The sequence below is a fragment of the Camelus dromedarius genome, chromosome 1 (genome assembly GCF_036321535.1).
Source record: "Camelus dromedarius isolate mCamDro1 chromosome 1, mCamDro1.pat, whole genome shotgun sequence".
In the NCBI taxonomy this organism is placed as follows: domain Eukaryota; kingdom Metazoa; phylum Chordata; class Mammalia; order Artiodactyla; family Camelidae; genus Camelus; species Camelus dromedarius.
The window spans coordinates 77,692,741-77,706,817 of NC_087436.1; the positions used below are offsets into that span (position 1 = coordinate 77,692,741).

At 38.1% G+C, this 14,077-nt stretch overlaps 1 protein-coding gene across 1 annotated transcript in view; it reads right to left on the bottom strand.

Annotated features, from left to right (window-relative positions):
- Nucleotides 1-14,077, bottom strand: part of PRKG2 (protein kinase cGMP-dependent 2) — a 93,738-nt gene that overhangs the window by 25,704 nt on the left and 53,957 nt on the right. The window contains exons 10-14 of the mRNA XM_031432712.2: nucleotides 13,284-13,382; nucleotides 11,827-11,980; nucleotides 9,783-9,919; nucleotides 7,588-7,677; nucleotides 5,239-5,380 (exon numbers count right to left, since the gene is read on the bottom strand). Of these exons, the coding sequence (XP_031288572.1) occupies nucleotides 5,239-5,380; nucleotides 7,588-7,677; nucleotides 9,783-9,919; nucleotides 11,827-11,980; nucleotides 13,284-13,382 (622 nt within the window). The remainder of the gene's footprint in view (nucleotides 1-5,238; nucleotides 5,381-7,587; nucleotides 7,678-9,782; nucleotides 9,920-11,826; nucleotides 11,981-13,283; nucleotides 13,383-14,077) is intronic.

The following is a 14,077-nucleotide window of genomic DNA, read 5'->3' on the forward strand; positions in this document are numbered from 1 at the left end:
ATAACTTCTGGAAAATTCTCAGCCGTTATTTCTTTAAATACTGCTTTTCTCTCTCATTCTCTATATTTTTACCTTGGCCTCCAATTGAACACTTTAGGAATTTCTCACTTTACTCCCCAAGTCTCCTCATTTCTCTTATTTCCCATCTTTTTGTGCCTCTGTGCCATATTCTGTGTAAATTGCTTAAATTTATCCTTCAGTTCACTGATTTTTCTCTTTACTTGTGAATTATCTGCTATTTAATCTTTCCACTAAATTTTCAAATTGATATAAAATTTACAAGCAATAAAATGCACAGGTGTTTGGGGTACAGCTCATTGAATTTTGATACAGATTATACTCATGTAACCACAACCACCACATGGTCAAGATACAGACACTCCCATTTATCTCAGAAAGTCCCCTCGCGCCCCATTCCAGTCAAATGCCCCTCCCAAAGGCAGACCTTGTATTAATTTCTACCATCTATTCTACGACTGCAATAAATGTACTCATAAAGAAGACACTCTTCTGTGTCTGTCTTCTTTTTGCTCAACATAGTTTTAAAAGTTCATTCATGTCGCTGCCTGCAGCAATTCATTGCTTTAGGCTGCTGAGATGAGTTCCACTGATGAAACACTGCTGCTATATGTTTATACATTTGATTGGTGATAGGGGTTTGGGCTGTTTCTGATTTGGGGGCTTTCAGGAATAAAGCTGTTATGAACATTCTTGTCTAAAACTTTTGAAGACATGATTTCAATTTTCCTGGATAAATACCAAGGAGTAGAATTTCTACCAAGGAGTGGAATTTCTTGTCACAGTAGAGGCATATGTTTGACTCTATGAGAAACTGACAAACTGTTCTTCAAACAGTTCATAATTTTCTTTTCCCACTAGGAATTTAGGGAAATGTCCCCACCAACACTTGGTATTGTCAAGCTTTTAAATTATAGTCACTCTAGTGGGTATGAAATCATACATCTTTGTGGTTTTAATTTGCATTTCCTAGTGACTGTTGATAAGGCTTACTGATTATTCCTATGTCTTTATTTGTAAAATGATTTTTCAAGATCTTTGATCATTTTTAAAAACTGTGTTGTTCGACTTTTATTACTGAGTTCTTTGTCTATTTCTGGATACAAGACCTTTGTCATATATTTATATATTGCAAATATTTTCTACCAGTCTATGGCATGGCTGTTCATTTTCTTAACAATGTATTTTGATGATCAGGAATGTTTTAATTTTGATGAAATCCAATTACTATGGACTGCATGTTTGTCTCCCCCCAAATTTATACGTTGAATCCCTAATCCTTAATGTGGATGGTATTTGGAGGGAAGTAATTAGGTCACAAGGCTGAAACCTTCATGATAGGATTAGTACCCTTATAAGAAGAGACAGAAGAGAGCTTTCTCCCTCCCTGTCTCTCTCTCTCTATGTGAAGAGAGAAAACAGGAAATGGACCCAGACCAGACACCAGATCTGCCAACACCCTGACCCTGAACTTCCCAGAGTCGAGAACTGTGAGAAATAAATTGTTTAAGCCACCCAGCCTGTGGTATTTTTGTTATAGGAGCCCAAGCTTTCTGAGATTACTACTATTGTGTTCCAAGAAATCTTGCCTACTCCATGTCCTGAAGATACTTCCCTATGTTTACTTCTGGATGTTTTATAGGTCCATGATCCATCCTGAATTATTTTATACAGTGTGAGGTGAGAGTCATGTTCCTTCTTACTCCACCTACGCATATCCAACTGTTTCAGCAATACCTGTTGAGAAGACTAGCCTTTCCCCTTTTTCTAAAAGTCAGTTGACTGTGTATGTCTATTTCTGGGCTGCATTCTGCTAGATTAAGCTATCTATCCTTACACCATTATCACACTGCCTCAATTACCAGTTTTATAGTAGGTCTGACATCAGGTGTAATAATTTCCTCAATCTTTTTCTTTTTTTTTCCAAAGTGGTTATTGACTATTCTAAATTTCATTTCTGTGTAAATTTTAGAATAACATCTCAGTTTCTAAAAATGGCTGCTATAATTTCTTTATTGCAATGGCCTTAAATTTGTGGATTAATTGGAGAATGAATGTCTTATTAAATATTGAGTTATACAATTTATAAACATTACCATTTATTTCTTTTTTTCTCAACAAAATGTCATCATTTTCAATGTAGAGGTCTCACACATTAAATGTATTTAAAATTATTTTGTAATTTTTGATACTATAAATGGTATTTTGATTTCATTTATAAATATTTACTACTAGTTTATAAAAATACAATTTTTATTTGTATATTGACTCTATACCTATAATCACGCTTAATTTACTTACTCTTTCTAGCACCTTTTGGGTAGATTCTTCATGCTTTTCTGATAAACAATCATGTTGTTTGCAAATAAAGACCAGTAGCTTCTTCCTTTCTAATCTTTGGCCTTTCCTTTCTTTTTCTGGGTTCATTTCTTTTGCTAAGACCAATGTTGAAAAGAGTAGTGAAAGAAAATATTCTTAATTTCCTTACAATATAATGGAAAATGTTCAATATTTCACGGTTAGGTATGATGTTAACTAAAGGTTTATGCTCCATGCCTTACAGAATGAGTGCTTTGAAAGGAACAGCTGTGTTAATGTGGATTTCACCTTGTGTGAGTCCCTTTCTCCAAGGCTTGAATGTCTATTTCTTGTTGCTCTCCCACGCTTTCAATCTCAGCAAGATTAGTCCAATGCAAGCTACTCCACCATTAATGAAAACTTTCATGGAATACTGAATTTCTATTACTATATTAATTTCTTCATAGTTTTATTTGTTATTTTTTTCTAAACACTTTAGATATTTTTTGAGAGTCTCTGTTGTTTACTTATTTGTTAGCCCCTCTTTTACTTTAAAAAAACAATGGATGTATTTATTGTACATTTTGTATCTGATTACTCCAATATATGAGACTCTTATGTGTCTGCCAAATAATGCTCCTAGAACTTTTTTCCTCATACATATTTTTACTTTATTTATTTTTTGGGGGGGAGGGGATAATTAGATTTATTTATTTAACGGAGGTACTGGGAACTGAACCCAGGATCTCGTGCATCCTAAGCACACATTCTAACACGGAGCTATTAACCACCCCCTTATTTTATTTTAAATGTGAGTTTATATCCCCTGGAAGTTTATCTCTCAGACTCCTTTGTATCCTGAGTTGAGAGAACATTCTTCCAGAGAGAATATACACTGATTCTTGGAAACTTGGGCATGCTACCAACATGGATACATTTTCATTTAAATTTTTCCTTGGGGTTTTCCACCCTTGAAGACTGGGCACCCAAGACTCCATGAAGACCAGCCTGTGGCCAAGTCTTCTCAGTGGAGGCTCTCTCTTTTGTTCCTCTACTAAGAGCCCGGTAATGAGAAAACCATGTTTTCTTGCATGTACTCTGCTTTTATAAATTAGAATTCCACCCCCCTCCCCGTTTTCTATTTCTCTGAGGGTATAATCCGTATGATTCTCGGTTCTGGCCAATATTCTCTGATTCAACTTCCCACATTGCCCAGGTCCAAAAACGTGGTCTCCTGTTCCCGGAGGGCACAGAAACTAAAATAAAACCTCTAGGCCACCTAGGAGTGCTGGCTGCCCACAAGACAGCAGCGTCAGTGTCTGAGTCCCACCCTGCGCAGCTGCTCAAGCTTGAGTCCCAGCCTTGGGGGGATTCCAACGCTGTCTTATAAACTCAGCCATGCGTGCAATCCTACTTTTCATGTTTCATCCAGTGTTTTAGACATTTCTGTAGTAAGAGACTTTCAATATATCTAGCTTGAGGATATAGCTAGAAATGGAAATATTCCACATTTACTTTCTAATCTCTAAAGGCTTTAGTTGTTGCTCTTTATTTAGCTGGCTGGCACGTGAGTTAGCTGGATGGATAAGAATGCTTAACAGAAGAGATCGCTCTGGACCTCTCTGCCTATAAATACTGAATTTATAGTAGTAAAGAAACAAATACTACCCGTTTCTCAAAAACAGCTATAAAAAATGAATCTAATGGATAATTGGCATCTCTCATGATGGTTTTACTTCGAGAATATTCCAAACGGTTTCTCTGAAGAGCTGTCACAGGCTTTGTCAATGAAGGAATTGCGAAGAAGACAAGTAATTAAGGCTTTGTGTTAGTACCACACTAGTTCTCAAAGCTGTCTTTCATGAGTAAAATAAAACCTGAATGGATCAGAATGTTTCTTGGAAGTCGGCCAGATTTCACATGAAAGGACTTCCTTTACTCCTTTACTATAGAGAGAAATCGCTTAGCAATTACACATAATAAATTTAATTCCTAAGGCTAAATTACACACTGTAACATGTGGATGATAAAACCTACCTCGTCAACTGTTAAAACATATGGATCGAAAAATGTTTAGCACAGTAGCTTTACACACTAAATGGTAGTTACTATTATTTCCACATAAAAAAGGTTCTGGTATGAGAAACTTTTAGTATCGTTGTAAATGTTAAGTTCAGAGATGGTTGACTGTCCTTGAGCTACTGACAAAATGGACTCAGGAAAACTCAGCTTGGGTTCCCCATCTTGATGGGGTTCCCTCCTGAGATCCAAAGTGTGTTGGTTTCTCCTTAATTATGACTGCCCAGTTCTCTTACAGTTTCATAGTGAAAGCAGTTTATGTGACTGGTAGCATTTTTTTTCTGTAGTGTGACATGCAAGGGGAATCACATTAGGCATGCCATCCATTACAAATATGGATGCCAAGAAAGTCTCTCCTCAAGGAACCCATAGTCCAATGTCGTGATTCTCAACCCAGGTTGTACCTTAGAATCATCTAGAAAGATTTTTTTTAAACTACCAACATTTATACATGTGTCTTTCCTCCCTATACAGACTGGCTATCTTGGGACAAAAGCCATACTATCTTCCTTCCTTATTCCTCATAGCCAGTCTCTATATGTGGCAGGAATTTATTAAGACCCACTTAAAATCATTATACAAAAATGCTAACAGAACTCAATTTTAAAGACATTCTATAATGTGAATTCTTAGTAGGAGTCACAAATAAAGCTGAAACATTAAATTCCTAGGCCAAAAAGAACTGTAACATTGCTCCCTGTGTTAAGTGTGCTGATTTCAAAAGCCATATCCCCCAAAGTGAAAATAACAGATGTACCAAAATTAAAAGAAAATTGCAACTATAACACAGCTTTGTGCGTAGAAATACTCATGTGGCACTGTAAGTTACAGAATTTGTCTTACCAATTTAAGATATCCTTCAGCATCTAGAATTAAGTTTTCTGGTTTCAGGTCTCTGTAGATAATACCCAGTCGATGCAGGTAATCAAACGCTTCCGTCACACAAGCAACGCAGAACTTGGAGGTGGGTTCATCAAAGCTGCCTCTGCAACGAAATCATTTTCCCTCTTAATACTCTAGACACACATCCTTGCGGTATATTCTAGGTGTAAATTATCATAGTGTAAATGTATGCAATATAAACATTGTGTAGGGCATCAACTCTAAAAAGTATTTCATACTGCCAATGAATGAGGCTGCTGATCATAAAGAAACTTAGGGGGACACTTGATGCAAACAAGAACCACTTCACTGAAATTAAGATGTTTACAACCAAATGATTGTTTCTGGCAACCATATGTGAAGATCTAAAATAGAAAGAGGAGAAAACAGAACTTTTTTTTAGATACCTACGGCAAATTCTGGAGAAAATGCAACAATATCAATGGAGAGCTTGAACCAGACTTCTGTAATTGATTGCTTGACTAAAAATGACCCAAATGATCATTTTCATTTCCTGTTTGCATAGCACGTAACAGTAACCCATGTAGAAACGGGGTCATAACTCTTTTCTGTTTAGTGTGCCTTGATGATGTAAGAGTTGCCCTGTGTCAGCACCGTGTGTAGGTTTACCTACTGAATTATTAAACATGGTGGTGGTTTGCTGCATGGTGTAATAGAAGGCTGTGGCTCTGGAGTGAGAGAAACTGGCTTTGACTCCTGATTCTTCCACTCATTGTGTCCTTGGGCAAGTTGTTCAGCTGTTCTGAGCCTCAGATCCCTAGATGTAAAATGGGTGCACTGTTGACTTTACAAGGCTGTTTTAAGGAGCAGGCAAAGTGCCTAACAGGTAGCAGGAACTCCCATCTCCAAACAGATTAAGATATTCAAAAAAGATTTGACAGTTGAAGCAAAGGTGGAAGATGCAAATGCTTCTGCAGGTATCATGCAAGTCTCCTCCACCCTTCCAGGTTCCCCCCATTGGGTCCATCCAACAGTCTGTTCCCAGCACAACATACAGCTCTTCATTCAGATGCTTAAAGGTCTCTTCCTACTCAGGTCCCTGATTCTTGACCATGAGTGCACATTAAAATTGCTTGAAAGGCAGGTAAAAGTCACTTCCTGGACCCCAAAGCAAGTGAACCAAATCAAAGCCTTTGGGATTAGGGCCCAGCATTTTCATCTATAAAAGCTCCCCGTGCGACTGTGATGAGAAACCAGAGCTGAGAAGCACTGGCCCAGGGAATGCTGTCTCAGTGTCTGGCTCGGCATTAACCTCCACAACCTAATGCAAAGCTACCTTCCCATCTCCTCTTCCGCTGCCCTCATCTTCTATTTAAATTCTGCTCTTAGTCAGCGAGTAAGAGACTTAATCATAACCCAACTTCCCTGCTGTATCTTACATCCGTTTCCCTTCTTCTCTGCCTTCCCACATTTTGGTCATCTTTAGAGTTCAGCTCAAGTCCTTCCTTGACCATCACATTTTTCTATCTTTCCTCTCTTCTGAGCTCACTATTCACAATACTTATTGGACATTTGGTTACAAATAGCCAACTTCATCATATTTAGTTCTCACATTAAATAATGAAATGTTTTAAAACTGCAGGTTACATTATCTCCTGAAATCAAATCTAAATCCACTGGAGGAAAACTATATTTTTTATACTTCGAGTTATAAAAGTTTATATGGTTTAGGAAACACCCACACTGTACTATGGAGCCTTGTATGTAGGTGGAGCTCAGAAAATACCCGTGGTTCTGACTGTATGGAAAATGCCCTTTTTGTATAATAGCATCTTTGCAGACACTTCACTCTGCTTTCCAGCCAGGGCTTCCCCACTCCCCACCCTTCCTTCATCTCCCTTCTCAAGATTCAGAATCAGTAACATCTGGGTTTATCCTTACTCTGCCTCATACTAACCACGTGACACAGATGGTTCACACCTGAAGCCTGGGCTCCTTTAATCTTTAATACAAGAATGACAATGACTGCCTTACATGATGCCTATTATGTGATTATAATATTAGCTAAGAAAATGTCGCTATTACTTTTTTAATCAAGTGGTAACATTTTTTTAGACTCATTTCTTAATGACTTTCTTCATGTCTCTTTATTTTTTAAAATTAATTAATTAATTAAAATGGAGGCACTGGAGATTGAACCCAGGACCTCATGCATGCTAAGCATGTGCTTTACCACTGAGCTATATACCCTCTCCCCTTTTCATGTCTCTTTAAATGATCATGAATAGTGCATCCTTTAGACCAGATGTGAGTATACAAAAGTTATGATTTATAAACCTTTTTCATTACCTGTCCCTCAATATACTCCATAGCTCCCCACCTAAGCAGGCCTCCAGAAGCATGTATACATACTTATTATCCTTGAAAGTGCGATACAATCTGTGAAGACAAATAAAAAGACGCCTCTTATTAGAAATCTAGTTTTAAAACATCTTTAAAGTTGCTTAAGAGCATCATCAGTAACATTTTGGACAACGGTCCTCATCTCCTTCTAAACATCCTACAGCAATATTGGCTTCCCCCTGATGCTCTGATCTCTCCTCCTCCCTTGCTTTCTCTCCTGTTGACCCCTTTACTTGGACTTCCCTCCCTTTACCCACAAACTGAACTTCTTAATTTCAGTTTCACTGTATAAGTGTTAGCCATTCTCAACACCAAGCTCAGGGGTCACCTTCCCGATAAAGCAGATCCTTATCCCACCTATTAAATATGGCCTATCCTTCCTTCCAAAACCCAGAGACCTCTGCATAGTCTCCTTTAAGATCTGCCTTGCATAACAGTCATTCACGCCCATGTCTTATTCCTCTAGTTGGTCTCAGGAAATAGACTGAGACAGACATTCCTAAGCATTTCTCATGGGGACTGCTCTTGGGACCAACACCCACGGTGAAGGAAGGAAGTAGACTTGGATAGAGGAGGGGTTGGGCTGTCATCTAGTTTTTCAAAAGCTTCGGCTTCCAGGAGCTCTGCCATCACTGGATGCAGGATGTACCTGGAGAATGAGTATGGTCTTGGCAAGGTGGTAGCCATTGGCAAGCACTCCCCAGCTGGCAGCACTCCCAGAAGCTGGGAGAACAACAGCCTCAGTCCTGATGTGGGTTCTGGGCAACATACCGTATTTCAGCGCTGGGTGAAAGCAATCCCTGGGTCTTACTCAAGAGATGCCCTTTTCTCCCTAGCACCATGCCCAGGCTAATGCAGGCGACAAAACAGCTATCTCACGTACAGGCAGCAGAAGTGACCTAGTAAGTGGTTCTGGGTGGGATCTGGATCCAAGCTGCCTGGGGTTGAATCCCTGATCAACCGTTTATGAACTAAGCAACTTCAGTTTTCTCATTGTTCCTGCTCAACAAGGACAATCTTAACATTTACCTGTTTTGTTATGAGGATCATAACAAATACATATCTTCACTTGATTACATACTGATTATATGTATTAATTTAATATATTTTACACATATAATATATAAAATAAATATAAATAAAAATATGTTTAACATATTATATATAAGATTTTTAAAAATTTTTGCTTTAGAAGAGTGCCTGGCACATATTATTTTCTCAACAATAAATGTTATTAATATTCATTTTTAATAGTATAATTGCCCTACTATATGCCGGGTCCTTTGCAAAGAGCTGGGAATGAGAAAATGAATAAAATCTAATCCACACCCTGAAGCTGCTCTTGATAGTTTTTAATGAATTATTGTTTAAAAAGGCAGGGGGAGCACATAATTTATATAAAGATAATTGGCTGACTCTACTGCCAGCATTGCCTGGGTTCAGATTTTTTTTTTAATCTTGAAAAGAAATAGGTCTGAGAATATGGACAGGCAGAAGGAGTCTCTCAAGGCATTTCATCAAAAAGTATAAATTCTATTCATTAAAGAGGCACCTTACATCACCCAGAAATCTCTAAAGCTATACTCTGGGGCTTTAAGACATGTATGAAAATATATGCGTTAACTGACCTACACTGCTAACCCATGAATTCACGAGAGAGCCATGGCCTAGAATAACATATTTCTCTTCCAAACTCTGGTGATCAATGCAAAAAGAACAGTAATTATAAGGAGGTGGATCTTTGGGCATCCAGGCACCACTAGGAACCAGCTCCTCGGAACCCACAGGTGCCCAGATGCCACTTCTTGCAGAAATTCAGAAGCAGCACGCTTCCTGAGGGGTTCTGAATGAATTCTTGCTTCCCAAATTCTGCAGCTCAAATAAACAGTTCAAATTATCCCCACAATAATTTTATATTCACTACACACACACATACACACACTTTCCTGAGATTTACCCAAGGATAAAAACTCTGGGCTCTTGACTTCAGACCTCAAACTGCAAACATTTTATGTGTTGTTGCTGTGACTGGGATGGCGGATGCAGAGAGGGGGCTCCTCTTCCTCTTCTGCCTTCTCTCAGGGAAACGCTCAGCAGAAGAGCCTGCGATCCTAAGTCCTGAGAGGGAAGCCCTCACTTACTTCACGATGAAGGGAGAGCACAGCTCCTCCAGGATCCTCTTTTCTGAGTAGACGTGCTCCTGCTGCTTCGTGTCCACTATGTGCTTCTTCCTTATACACTTCATGGCAAAAGCAACGTTCTCGTTTTTCACCTTAACCTAGGTAAGAAGGCAACAAGCCCTCAAAATGAACCTACCAGAAAAAGTTTATCATGCCTATGTAAAACATGTTGACTAGTAAGAGTTCAAATTCTTTCACATTTAAATAGTATGGAAACTTCTAACCACTTATCCTTCTGGGAACTGAATCTTATTCAGGCGTATACACTTCCCTTTTATTGTATGTAATTTCCCCAAGAGTTCACATATCTGGAACACGGTTCTAAAAATACTTGTGTTGAAACAAGAAAAATACTCCAGTTAGAAGACTGAATGAAGTTTAGAAATCTCTTCAGTTTGGAGTATGTGATATGAAAAACTTTGGCCAGAATTGCCCCCAAATTGTTCTTTCTTAATAGTCACTTCTTTGATATTCAAAGTGAAACATATTTTAAGTCAAAATGTATATCTGCCCTATCCCATATGACAGCCACTAGTCATATGAGGTTATTTCATTTTAAATTGATCAAAATTAAAAATTCAGTTCCTCGGTTGCATTATCCACATTTCAAAAGCTCACCAGCCACATCTAGCCAGTGGCTACCCTATTGGACATGCAGATACAGAACATTTCCATCAGTGCAGAATGTTCTGTTGGAGACCACTGCTCTAGATGGATGAACAGAATTTTCCCTTAAAAGAAAACTTAAAAATTTTTAATAAATATTTATTCAGAGAGGCTTAAAACTCCATAATACGCTATATTTGACAAATAATGACATTGTGCAGAAATGATCACACCCCATATTTTGTTCACATTTGCCATTAGTACTGCCTACGATTTTTCAATCAATGGCAGAATTATTGTTTCAATTATTGTTATTTAACTATATGAAAAACAAAGCTCAGCATTGTCAATTCAATCCTTTTGCCAAGAGTTTGGTGGAAAATACAGCAGATAGATCTCTCCCTTATCTCTCCATATGGTGGAAGAAACATTAGTAATACTTTTTGGCCTATTAAGAACTCGTTTCTTCCTCTCTCACCCAAAAGAGATGAAGTATGGACTGGGTGTGTGTGAACTGGTCAGCATCTCCAGCAGCATTTCAGATCCGCTCACACCCAGGCCATCCAGCAGATGGAGGTGTCAGCACCATTCCCAAGGTTAATAATATACAGTGAATCATTACAAATCTGTGAGGCAAAGAAGGGCTGGGTAATTGCCAAGGGTTTAGAGCCATCTCTACCCAGTAAGGTCACAGATCTCCATTTGACAGTTGCTTCAGAGCACTTGATCTGACAGCCCCGCTCTGCTACTCCTTACAAGCTGGTTCTCAAGCTCAAAGAAGAGGTGGTGTGGAAGATGCAGCGGAAATCAGGCGTAATTTCCCAGCTGTCCTGATCAGCACTACAGAAGGCTGCTCTTCAAACATCCCCTTGCAATTCTGCTTCTTTTCTGTTTTTCAGAAAATTTTGAGCAAGCCAAAAATAGGATAATGAAAGCCAAATATAGACATGGTAGGGGAGTTGTTTAAGAAATGGAACTATGATATGAAAGATTTCATTTCTGTGGCATTTCCACTGGACACATTCTTCTTTTCTTTAGTATATAGTTAATGTATCGTGAGTGTTTGTATACATACATTTTGCTGTTAGCAAATACATTTTATGTTTTCTAGCCTTTGGGAATGGTTACTTGGTACATTCTCCAATAACTGCCATCAAGAAAACAATTCGCAAAAGGACATCATGTGAAAAGCTTGAAATAGCAGCTGTATTATTACAAGTTACTTACTAGCACAGACCTGCTATTATGCAACAGAGTGAAAAGTGTACTTTCTCAATTTCAGTTCAAAGCAACATTTAGATAGCAATAACAATGCATATATTCCTCCAAGAGACGCTGGAATATAAAGCAAAAAAAGTCAAAAGGCTTCTCTCAGATGCTTGAAACGTAAACCCCTTACAAGCTCAACTCTTCCGAACCCACCAACGCCCAGTGTGGCGATAATCTCAAGGTTCTGGAATGGGGATGATGAGGAAAATCTGGCCACCTTCTCCTTCAGCTGAATCATCTCCAGAGAGAGTGCTTTGGACAGCTTCCAGCTAGACATGGATCTCCTGTATGAGAGAAGAGAAACTTTATATACCTTCCTCCAGGCAAGCAAGGCTCACAACACACAGAAATTCCACCCTTAAAACAGCCTTCTTTCTGCCAGTAATTACTGCCCATAGTTGCCATAAAGATTATCTCAGCTTTTACAGGATCAGATTCAGTTACAACTGGGGAGAAAAGCAACAGAATATACAAATATGAAACAAACACACTCGCACACAATAAAAAACGGACAAAATGTCAAAACGAGTGAATTGTGTGGTATTTAAAATACATCTCAATAAAGCATTTTACAAAAAATAAATAAGTCATGAGAGGAAATAAATCCAGAAGACTGGAGAGCCTTTGCCTTTGTTGCACATACAAGAAACAGCCACACAGCATCTCCGCCATGCTTCCTTCGCTCTTTCTGTCAGACCTCGAAGGTCCCTGGCTGAACCAGAACAACTGCTTTGTGAAACATGAAAAATACATTCCTTATTTTATGTCTAAATATTGTTACTTGGAGATGCTCATTTACCTCCTTTAGTTAAAGTTCACTGCTTGGGATTATATATTTATAAATTGTTCTATTACAAAAGGCCTTTGGCATAAAAACTGCAAATATATTCCTTGCCAAAAAGAGAAACAAAAACAAACTCTATGCAGTTCTGGTTGAATGCTCTAATTTAACACAAGTGTTTTCTAGAACTTTTGACTCTTAAGCTTTAATGGTACTATCTAGTAAATACATGCTTAAGTATTCACTCTACAGAATATTCTAGCAAAATATTCTCAAATAATTTAAATTTTAGAAAGCAGGTTTTTTTCTATGAAACAAAACATTTTTCATCAGTATTACTGTATTTGGGACCCCTGAGCAATAAACTCCATTATATTTTGAAATAACCTGGGCTCTAGTTCTAGATTATTCTTTATCTGGAATCAGAATGAATGGACTATGCTAGTGCCTTGGCATTCTTGTTTGAGTTCCATGTGCGAGAGGGGCTTCCCTTCTGAACTAATGTCTTTCGGAGCTAGGTCACAAGTCAATGTACAGACGCCCTTTCCCAAGGTCTCTTATCAGGATATCGTCCCCTTAACATTACTACTCATCGCCGAAAATAAGAAACACTATTTATAGACTAAAATGATATCCATCCTAGTGGTAAGTGGTATCCTTTTAGTGGAAGGAGAAGATAGAAGAACTCCCCTAAATCTTCTAGTGACAACACACTAAAAGTTACTGCACAGCAAACCACGCCCCTCAGTCCCCTTCATTAACTGCCAGAAGTCACATCCGGCTTAAGAAAATATTCCTCCACTTACTTCGCATGTCTTTTTTCATCATCACGGTTCAGGTTTGCCACATACCCTTCAAGATATTTTTGGAGTTCTTCAAAAGTCCCAACTGTTTGGTTGAATGTTCTAAATGAATAAAAAAAAAAAAACCCCTCAATGCGAATAGTTACCATTGTAACTTACCATTCTTCTTAAGCTATTCAGAAAACATTAATTGTATGGTTATTCACAGCTTTGTAAACTGTTTTTCAATAACTTATGTTACATTAAGTGGCCATCACAGGTAGAATAATTGTTAGAAGCTATATGATTGAGCTTTTGAGTTTCTGAAAGCAAGGAGGCTCTCAGTGAGAAGAGACATTTCTGTAGTTTTCCGCATTGTGGTTCAGGTTTACCAAAAATTGTTCTTTTTTTTTTTTTTCATTTTAAAGAAGACAGTGGAAAGGAAATAGTCTACATGATCTGTTTATTGAATCTACAAGTTACATATCTTACCCATTTTTCTAACCTTGCTTAATCAAATTGAGCTCTTTATTTTTAAAAATCAAGGATAAAAAGTATCTCTTCTTTGTCCCTAGATAATACTCCTCATTTCACATCCATTCATAAATAAATCCAAACTTTTTACCTTAACTTACTAATTCTTTGGGTGAGGCTGGGCCATCATATTCCCTTGACCCTCCTGACCTCACGGATCACAGGTTTGTTACGTGTCCCGTCTGCTCTCCCAAGTCCCTTGTCTCTGGGAATTCTTACACAGGGCACTGCCCATGAGAAAAAATAATCCCTTTCCTCACCAAAGAAGTATATTTTCTGGATTA